This window comes from Chanodichthys erythropterus, chromosome 21, assembly GCF_024489055.1.
Source record: "Chanodichthys erythropterus isolate Z2021 chromosome 21, ASM2448905v1, whole genome shotgun sequence".
NCBI classification, from domain to species: Eukaryota; Metazoa; Chordata; class Actinopteri; order Cypriniformes; family Xenocyprididae; genus Chanodichthys; species Chanodichthys erythropterus.
In genome coordinates, this window is record NC_090241.1 from 34,353,295 (window position 1) to 34,364,282 (window position 10,988).

Genomic DNA, 10,988 nt, shown 5'->3' on the forward strand with positions numbered 1-10,988 from the left:
AAATTCTTCTTATCTTTATTATCATAAAAGCACAATATCTTACTCTATAGTTCAGTATGGCTATGTGTTATGTAAATTTGCTGGATAGTTTGTTAGGTAAATCTATAGGATTTTTTATTGTAATACACAAAGTCTGTGTAACCGAATGAGTGTACAGTTAAATAATTATAAATAATTATTTAACTGTATAATTATAAAGTAAAATAATTATGTTATCAACAAAGAAAGTGAAGCCTATAATTAGGACTATTAAATGTTTTAGCACATTTTCCCCAATTGTAGTGTGGAAATTATTATGATAATAAATCATTATATTATATAATGTAATTCATAATATAATATATTATATATATTAGTTTAAATATTTGACCCACCTATAAATTGTTGATTTAAAAGGTAATTTAAAAATAGATGATTCTCAGTTATAAATCACCTTTGGAAATAAACAAAACAGCAAAACATCTATACTTTAAAGCTTTGTGTTTCCAGGGCATTGCAATGCAGTTGATAAGGTGTTCTGGGTGTTTTTTAGCACGTTGTGAGGTGGTTGATAGGGTGTTCTCTGGGAGTTGCTAGGTGGGTGTTTGCTGGTTTGTGTGTGCAATTTATGCATTCACAAAAATGATTGTTTTCAAACAGGTTTCCTGAAGACTCCACCATCTGTCATTTAAAGAAAAGGTATTCGATTTGATACATTTAAATACATTTTCTATTAATCAATAAATAGAAATTCTTCACTGCATGCTGTTGATAGTGGTTTTTAATTGAAGAAATTTCACTCAAAATCAAACAAGATCCAGTGTTTCCTATATGGGATACCAAATCCAAACCATTAGCTGGAAAAAGCATTAGGACAGTAATGAATATTTGGTGTGTTTTGCTCATTGGTGGAAAATTTGTTTTGTTAAATTGTCCCATTTTAATCTATTTAGTTATTTGCTGTGCATTTAAATGACATGACATGTATAACAAACCATCCAGTGCTCATCCTTAGCCACATCAGGCCACAAAATATTTTTATTACATTCAAAAGAAAGAGATCTTTGAAGTACTTGTCCATAGTTTAACTCACAGCAGTGAATTCACTGTACAGCTGTCACTTTTACATTTACACAAAAAAACCTTCTTATTCACTCACATGCCATCCAACTTAACCAGGGGCCGGATGCATAAACTACTAGTCTTACAAGTTAGTCATCTCATAATATTTTTAAGTCAGTTACATAAAAACGTAGATACTGAAAAGTAAGGCTGATTACCCCTAACTAACTGCTAATATGTCATACTAGTTTTTAAGACTTAGAGGTGCATCCCAATTTGCGTACTTATGCACTATTCTATGCCCATTAGTATATATAGTGTGAGTAGTGTGTTCACACTGAAAATTCCAAAAACAAAAAGTGCACTTTAAATACCCAAATAATGCACTTAATTAACCGAAAAAAACAAAGTGTAGAATGTTGAACACTTTTTGCACTCAACTGCCGCAACTTTAATTACATAATGGAGGGGCAGGGGCTATCAGAACTGATGATGAATGACAAAATAACCTTATAAAATTCATACACTACATGGTTAAGTACATAGTGTATAAGTGTGACATTTGGGATGCAACTACAGTCTTAACATAATGGCTATGTTTATGCAACTGACCCCAGGTCATTGTCATTCTGTCCAGTGCATCACACCTCCTTGCTATGCAAATAAGGCTTAATATAATGCACCATATTTACAAAACTGCTATTTGCTTGGCACAATTATGTCTGAAAAGCGATGTTTGTGTACATTTCCCTGTGACCGCGGCAGCAGTAATTCATCAAATGATGGAGAAGAGCATTATAACTGGGCACATTTCCAGACAAACAGTGTAGACAAGTGCTCTTTCTGCATTTTAAAGAGCTGATTCAGGTGCATGAACTGCAGTAATGTCCGATTGCAGTAGCCTGCAGCATTCTCTACAATGTAATGCATAATGAAAATTGCATTGCACAATTTTGGGTGTGTTTATGCTGTTATGTGATTTGCATAGTTCCTTTAGTCCAAGGGTCTCCAAAATCGGAGGGCCACTGTCCTGAAGAGTTTAGCTCCAACTTGCCTCAACAAACCTGCCTGGAAGTTTCTATGCCTAATTAGACCTTGATTAGCTGGTTCAGGTGTGTTTAATTGGGGTTGGAGCTAAACTCTGCAGGACAGTGGCCCTCCAGGACTGGGTTTGGAGTCCCCTGCTTTAGTCAATCAAATGCTAAAACCACCCCAAACGTACACTACTATTCTTAGGGAATTCCCCCTTAGTCTTAGTTGCTATTGAACTTGGGTTTTCTCCGTAATTGGTCCAGGACCGTGCTGGCTTGGACTTTTACAGAGCACAAATCGCTGGATGATATGAATCAGTGTATCACGGAAGCGCTGGATGCGGAACGCATATACCAGCGGGTTGAGTGCGGAGTTAACGTGTGACATAAAGATGCCCACATAAAAAGCACTCTTGGGCACTGTGCATGTCGGGCAAAAAAACACAATACTGTTCATTATATGAAGCGGCAGCCAGCAGAGCGCAAAAAGAAACAGAACTAGTGCTAACGACTTTGCCAGTTTCAGCTCTTTGCGGTAGTACTTGCTCGAGTCGCAAGTAGCTTCGGCTCGACGATTGAGTTGGCGGCAGATCACGCGGAAGATCTCGGCGTACAGTCCAATCATGATGGTCAGGGGCACCACCACCCAAACGAAGAAGTTGAAGTAGACCATATAATCCATGCGCATGACGTTGGTGAACTGGCATTGGATGGATGTCGTACTGACATTTGCGGGTGGACTGCGGTGCCAGCCGGCCATAGGCACTAAGCCAGTCAGAAATGAGATGAGCCAGCACAAACCCACAGCTACCCATGCCCGCCTTTGCGTAACAATGATGTTGTACCTGTCAAAAAATACAAATGCAATGACATAAATTACTTTTTGAAACCAATCATAACAGCAAGTGGTGATGCAAGTGTTGATCTATATAATGCACACATCTTTAGTAATATCAAAGATTACTGAATAGTACAAGACATGTCACTCATAATATTTTGAAGTGCAACACGCAATATGGCGGAATAAGTCCTGCCATCTAAATAAGAGCCAATCACCGATTGGTAAAGTCGTTGCGTCACTGCAGTGGCCTTAAGAAGCTCCGTTTCCTATAGAAACAATCAGATGCGCGCTTCCTATAGAGTACCTCAGAGACTTTTTTTGAATGGGTATTTGCTAAATCACCTGAAATAAGGTCTGTGGTTAACAAAGCCTCCAAATATTTTCATGTTTTGATCTATGACATAAAACACACCAGTTAGGCTACTACCCGCTTGTGATTTTTTTTTAAACCTTTATTGTGTCTCAAAAACGGCGGCTGCTAACAAGTTGCTAAAAGGGACTTCTTCCTTTGGCGGGGACTTTAGACGTCATCATGACAAACAGGACATTTGGACAGCATTTCTCATGAAAAAGTGGATAAGTAGCCTATTCATAGTGCAGATCATAATGAGCAAGTATGTTTTAAAATAAAGTTGTTTTTTAAATAAATTTTGAGGAAGCTTGGTGGTGGTGATGTTATGGTGTGCTAGTCTGTTTATAGCCTACTGTTAGCTTTTTATATTTGATGACTTAGGCTTCAAAATGTATAAATGTTGTGTTAACTTGTAAAGATTATCTTGATAGACAAAACGTGCAAGTGTCATAACCCTTTGTTAAACTATGAAATTTAATCGAAAGCTTGGCAAACAGCTTTGGAGAATTAGATTTTTCCCCATTCAAACAGATGCACTTGCATGCCCGACAGGCATTTCAAAGATGACCGCCAAGTCTTGAAGGGACTTACTGAGTAGGCCTAATGGTCCGTGTACGTTTTGATAGTTTGTTTTCCAATTTGAAATGAAATACGCAGAAACGAGAAAATGGTCGTTTCCCGTTTTTTCGTTTGTTAAAAAAAACGGAAAAACGAGATTTTGACTCGATTTTCGTTTTTTCGGGTCACGGATAGAAAATGGAAACACGACTTCAAAACTCGTTTTCCACATGTGGGCGGTCATTACACGCCCCTTTCAGCCGATTGGTCAATCAAATCTGAGCCAGTGACGTCATCTTCAGTTCGTTCAACAAAATAACAGTCCTCTGCCGCTATATCAGTATGTCATAAATCGGCTTTCTTCTGTGCAACCTAACGCGTATTTCACAGAAATATTTATTTCAGAAATGTTAATCAGCACACAGACTGTTGTAATGCTGTTTGTAGTTTAATAGTGAAACTACCCACACAGAGGAGCGGATGAAAAGCAGATATTAAAAAAAAAAAAAAAAAAAAAAACCTACAGGTTTTATTTTATTCTATTTTGAATAAATAGAATAAATCACAATAAATAAATAGCAATTTTGAAAAACGAACAATCGCTCATCTCTATTTATTTATTTTATATAGCCTAATTGCCTGCTGAAATGTTAATAACCCTTTGGTTAAAAGATTTAGGGAATATGTAAAGATCAAACATTAAAGATCAAAATTACAGCTACATAGCCTTTTTAGTTATGACAAAAATAATATATAAATGTTAAGCCAAAACGAATTAATTTAAAGCTGAACTGAAACAGAAACCGGCGTTATAACTACCTCTCTAATTTGACACAAATCCAAATGTTTCAATATTCACGATTTGGAGGCTAAACTATATTTATTATTTAAACGCTTTTATTGTAGCCTACACAGACTACTTAAAATGAGCAGTAGGCCTATAACGTTTTATATATTTGGTTGAATGTACATATTTTGACAGTTAACAGGCTGTGGCGTCAAGTTCCTAAAACTGATGTTGTGTGTGCGTGAGGCGCCGACGCGTTCACTTGAATTTTCTTATAAAAGCGGAAACAACTTAGACATTTATGGTCAAATATATGTAACACCATTCGAATCTGTGAAAGGTTAAATAGGCCTATTATTTTTGTACACTCACAAACAAAACATTGCTCGTAAAATAAACAAAGAAATTTTCTGCCGTATTGGTTTCCTTTCTGTGAACTTCTCAAAAATAAACCGACACTCATATTGTCGCATTTTTTCCCCTTTCATTTTGGTAATATTAATTACTTAAGTGAAATAAATTTCGCGCATAGACATAGGCTATTTAGCCTATTCCTTTTTGAATCCTTTGTTCTCCGTTCACAGAAGCGCTGCAGGTGCGTGATGATAATGAATCCTCATGTTCTGTTGTTTATTCTGCTATTTGTTTATGTAGGCTAAAACTAAACCCCTGGAATTTTTTAATGATTCACAGACATTTATCAAATTTCGTTTAATTCTAATTTAATATAATTTTATCGGTTAATGAAACGATGATCGCATCAGTTGAAAGTCAGGGGGAAAAAACAGAAATTATATTGACAAGGCAACAATAATTTTCGTTTAGTTTAAACTTTTCAAAACATCCACAGAACTGCATACAGTAAATTTTCCCGCTGTTTAAGCCACGAATATTTACAAAATAAAATAATTACAAAGATAATAAAACTTCTATGTTTAATATACGAGAGTTTTTGTTTTGCTGTTGTCCACTGAAGCAATTGACGCAGAATCGCCAATAGCCGTTAAATCGAAATTGAAAGTAAAATGTTCAGGGCCATTTATAGCTAATTCATTCAAAAGCGAAGGAAAGACAGAAAAAGTGAGGATAGCAAGTAAACTGTGACATATAATAGTAATGTTCACTGTGTTCATAAAAGTGTTTAATTTAAGAGATAAAATCTGTATGGCCATTTATAAGCTAAGGAAAACTAAAAAGCCCCCCGATGGTGATACCGTTATTAGGTGTTGCCACCTAGTGGATAGCCTATTTTCTAATATGACTGTATAGTCTACTGCAAGGAATGCGTCTGCTAAATTATTGAATTTAAATGTATAAAATGTAAACAAAACATTAAAATAAGAAAAAAAATGAGTGCAGTAGCCACTGATCTATAATAGATAATAGTCTGTCATTATGTATAGCCTATTGATCGGTGGTAGTAGCCCAAAGGATGTCATGCGCTTAGTAACAGATGTAGAGGCATTTACATTTTAAAAACAGCTTAAAAACAGACTTAATTAAATTTACTGTAGGTTTTTTAAAACTTTTTTTTATCTGTGCAAACATATTTCTGTGAAATACGCGTTAGGTTGCACAGAAGAAAGCCGATTTATGACATACTGATATAGCGGCAGAGGACTATTATTTTGTTGAACGAACTGAAGATGACGTCACTGGCTCAGATTTGATTGACCAATCGGCTGAAAGGGGCGTGTAATGACCGCCCACATGTGGAAAACGAGTTTTGACGTCGTGTTTCCGTTTTCTATCCGTGACCCGAAAAAAACGAAAATCCAGTCAAAATCTCGTTTTTCCGTTTTTTTTAACAAACGAAAAAACGGGAAACGACCGTTTTCTCGTTTCTGCGTATTTCATTTCAAATTGGAAAACAAACTATCAAAACGTACACGGACCCCTAATATTACTCATTAGATCATTTTTAACAAATAGGCCAGGTTGTGGTTGTGTTGACAGCATTCTCACACATGTTGTGTGGGATTTTAACACATAATGTGTAATTTAACAAAAAAAACCTCTGAACAGATTGGCACAATAAAGGGGTTCTCCTGGGTGGGCAGTTTGTGTTTAAAGAAATAAAAACAATACATATAATTATATTTCATATGGTACCACATAAAAAGCTCTAAAACGAATAAAATAATTAATAAAATAAATATACAGTATATACATTTCAATTTATTAAACTTAAAATATTAACGGCTGTTTTTTTTTTTTTTTTGTCGGCCAATCGCGTCATGCGTCTTGTCTTTTTAAACTGTGGCGGATTCCCGCTCTTTTTACTCTGGCCTGGTTTGAGGGGAATCACGATTCTGCTGGACTCAGCGCCATCCGTAAGTTACAGCAGAAAATACTCTTTAAAATGCGTAGTGCTGCAAAAATATGATCATGGAAATAGTTAGCTACCAAATACGTTGTTAATTAGCTGGAAAATGGCGACGTGCACGCGCGTAACTGAAATGAAAGACGCTGAAAACACGACCAAATAATTTGTCCGGCGCACCAGATCAATTTATAAACACCTAAAAAAGGATTATAAGTGAACAATTTAACGTGGAGCATGAAATGTTGTTTGTTCTCATTGCATTACTTACATTCTACGGTAAGAATTGTGCGTGTGAAAAGTGCGTTGTTGTGTTGATCATGAACACTGAGCCTTATTTTAAAGAATTTGTTGATATTGACAAAGATGAAGATTTTTTGATCGATTTCAAGTCTGCACGTCAAGCACAAGAGCAGCTTGACTTTATGAAAGGGAGGTTAGTTGCTCACTGATCTCTATTTTTCTTTCTAGGTATATGGCTTGGGTGTGGAGGAGTCTGGGGGATTTTTTTCGACGTTTTATCATCCTCAAGACGAAAAAGGTAGGTAAAAATTATTTAGAAATAATTTGAATTATTAATATTATTATTATGCAGCACAAATAGACTGGGATGAGTTGTTCTTGCCTTAGGCAGTACAATTACATTTTGTAAATGAAAATAAACTTTATTCTTTAGATATAAATTATGTATTTTAATACATTTTAATATATTAAATTCACCGTTCCCCACAAATGTGTTACATAAGCATTTAAGTCACATGCCATCAAACATCAAGCAAATAAGTGGTTAGGTATGCTGCCAAAATACTATCAAACCAGTGAAGATCATTCCCTTTGACAGACAGCAGTGGTTTAATTTAGTTAAAAGCCTTGCATTACACCAGCCCATTGATTTGCATTAAAGAAAGCAACAGATATATTGCTGTCTGGCCAAGGAACATGATCAAACACAACTGATGCATTAAAGGTAAAGTTTAATCTCTATGTGGCAAAATGAACATTTATAAAATTGTTTAAAAATAAGTTCTGACTCTGACACCTAATTAGATGAGAAACTTATTATTATTAAATTAAATTTTTATAATTATTATTAAATTAAACTGTTTATTGAACATTGGTTTTTTTTTTAATCAAAATGCTGTTGCATGACAGCAATAATCTACTCAAGGCTGTACATGATGATTTTGTTAAATGATTGCTTTGTGTCATGCAGTTTTAACAGGGATATTATTGTGACTAAGTTGGCGAAACGCTTCAGTATTTTTTATGCATCACAATCAGTAGTTTTTTGACTTGCACATCCTAGAATCTAAAGTCAGTTAACTAACATAAAATTTATGATTTTTCTTTCCTATTAAATAGCAGTTTCTGCACTAATAAATAGACATTTGTAAAACATAGTAAATATGCTTGTGCCTCGTCCTGATATGGTTTATTTAGAAGAGGGATTTACAAATGTACAGCATGATATTTTAAGGTAATATTTTCAATGGTTTGATGTCAGTTAATGGTCATATGACATGTTTTGCTTTAATTAATTGTTATTGAATTTAAATATTTAAGCTTTATTCAATAAGTGTTACAGACTCACCTGGTTGGGATTTTGACGCGTAGGAAGCGGTCGATGGCGATGGCCAGCAGGGACAGTATGGAGCTTTGGGTGATGATGACGAGAAGGCAGGAAATGAAGAGGCAGGTGTAAAATTGTGTTTTGAGACCCAGGCTGATGACCACCGCAAGCGGAATGACTAGAACGCCGACCGCAATATCGGCCAGTGCCAGAGAGACAATAAAGCAGAAGGTCGGGTCTCTAAGAGCCTGGTTCATGCCCACCACCAAGACCACGAGCACATTCCCAAGCACCGACGCCAGGGCGATAGTGGTCTCAATGGAGATGTACACCAGGTCCGCTTTCTCCCAGCTCTCAGTTACTGTGACCGTTGACATCTTTGCCATCCCTAGAAGTAATTCCTGTTCCATTGGGTCTTCTACAAGAGTCTCATGATGTCCTCAAATGCTGGTATGTGATCTCATTTTATTCTATTTCTCAGTCTACTCCACTGTTTTGTTTTTTAGTCTTTATGGCTGTCTCGTAATAAAGTCTTTCTTACTGGTAGTATCTGAACTGGCCTGCCATGAAAAGCACTCTGAGTTACTTTATAAGCAGATCCATCATCTATAGTTACTTTGAGCTGCCGTGTGCCTTGTCCTCTGCATCTTCACAAACTCCTGCTTCTCCTTCTGTTGCGGAGGCTCTGCTGGCTGGGAAGGGAGGAGTGGTTCATTCTCTGCAGTACTATTTCCTTGCCCACTGCTTGCATCACTCACCCTTTCTCTCTCACTTTCTCTCTTTTCTCACACTTTTGAAACCTGAAACACCAGTTGTGCCATTTAGAATTGAATTTAGAAAGCCATTTGAATCTGAGTTTGCAAACAGAATATGGAATTGAAATTTGAATTTAAAATAAGTAGAATTTAAAGGATTAGTTCACTTTCAAATGAAAATTACCCCAAGCTTTACTCACCCGCATCCTAGAGGTTCTTATTTCTGATGAACACAGTCAGAGAAATATTAATAAATATCCTGATGCATCCAAGCTTTATAATGGCAGTGAGCATTACCAAACGATTATGAGCTGAAGAAAGTGTCTCCATCCATCATAAACATATTCCACAGAGCTCCAGGGTGGTTAATAAAGGCTTTCAGAAGCGAAGTGATGCGTTTGTGTAAAAACAATCCATATTTAACAAGTTATTAAGTAATATGTTTTATGTGTGGAATATGTTTATGATGGATGGATGTAGACACATTCTTCAGCTCATACTCGTTTGGTAATGCTTTGATCAAAGCTGAATTTTAACATCATTAGTCCAGTGTCTCACTGCATTCACACAGGGCGCTGGCGTTAACGCTTCTCATTTACTTTGAGTGGGTGACATCATGCATTGCCAAACTGAATTGTGGGTTCTGTTGCGTCGCTTCACTCGCGTTGCATGTGGCAGAAGTTGAAGATTTCTCAACTTTTCAAGTGCCAACGCAGGCATCATCCAATCAGATCGCCCTATGCAAATACCCTAGAGCAGTCGCTAGCCATTTGTGTTCGTGCAACTCCAGAAAGTAATGTGATTAGCTGTTATCACTATAACGGTCGCGTCAACACAAGCTTCAGACACGCCCTCGATCAAGCGTTGATGCTGACGACCCGTGTGAATGCAGCGTTAAGTGTCACATGATCCTTCAGAAATCATTCTAATATGCTGATTTGCTGCTCACACATTTCTGATCATTATCAATGTTGAAAAAAGTTGTGTTGCTTCATATTTTTGTGGAAATCATGATACATCATTTTTAGGATTCTTTGATGAATAGAAAATTGCATGTAGAAGCACCTGCATGTAGAAAGTCATCTGTTTTTTTGTCACCCATTTTGTTGAATATCTTCTCATTTCTGTTCCTTAAATTCCAGTTCAAATTCCTTTTCAACATCCTGTGGGTTGTGGCTAATTCAATTCAAATTTACACTCTTGAACTGAAAGGGACCAATTTTATTTAATTTTGAATCAGGCGCATGCATGACCCAGAATCCTCTGTTTCCTGCCTTCTATCCTTTTGTGTCTCTCTCACTGCATGGAGAGAGACATAATTCGATATTCAAATGTTTCTACCCAGGAAATCGGACATCATCTTCATCAAATTAATTTTTCAGTAATGTTCATTTTAGTGTAGTAATGGATTTGTCTCATTATTGAGAGAAGCACTTGCCTTCCATGATCGTTTCATCTTGTTCCCTGGGCTCCTCAGCATTATCATGACTATTTTAGTCCTCTCATGCAGAATTAAGATTTCCTTTTTCAGTCATAACACAGAGGGAAGATCTTATCGTACTTTCAGAGCTCGGAGTTTTCACTTATGCTTCATTGCAATATCAACTTTGTCTGATGTTTCTACAAAATGTTCTTTGGAGAATAAAAATATAATGAATGTGGATAAGCATAGCTCAGATTATTTCTTTGTCTGAGAATTTGTTGAGAAATGTTTGGGTTACACTTTATTT

The 10,988-nt window shown here is 36.3% G+C and overlaps 1 protein-coding gene and 1 long non-coding RNA gene across 2 annotated transcripts; one reads left to right on the top strand and one right to left on the bottom strand.

Annotated features, from left to right (window-relative positions):
• The first annotated feature begins 586 nt into the window (after positions 1-586).
• On the top strand, positions 587-8,667 carry LOC137010862 (uncharacterized). The gene is made up of 3 exons (XR_010893415.1): positions 587-678; positions 7,405-7,474; positions 8,548-8,667. It is a non-coding gene; the product is annotated as an uncharacterized lncRNA (long non-coding RNA).
• Positions 760-10,025, bottom strand: LOC137010860 (adenosine receptor A1). The gene is made up of 3 exons (XM_067373258.1): positions 9,459-10,025; positions 8,525-9,303; positions 760-2,917 (listed from the first exon to the last, which is right to left on the bottom strand). Exons 2-3 carry the CDS (start codon positions 8,911-8,913, stop codon positions 2,302-2,304), a joined length of 1,005 nt encoding a protein of 334 aa, XP_067229359.1. The 5' UTR covers positions 8,914-9,303; positions 9,459-10,025; the 3' UTR covers positions 760-2,301.
• Between the last annotated feature and the right edge of the window lie 963 nt (positions 10,026-10,988).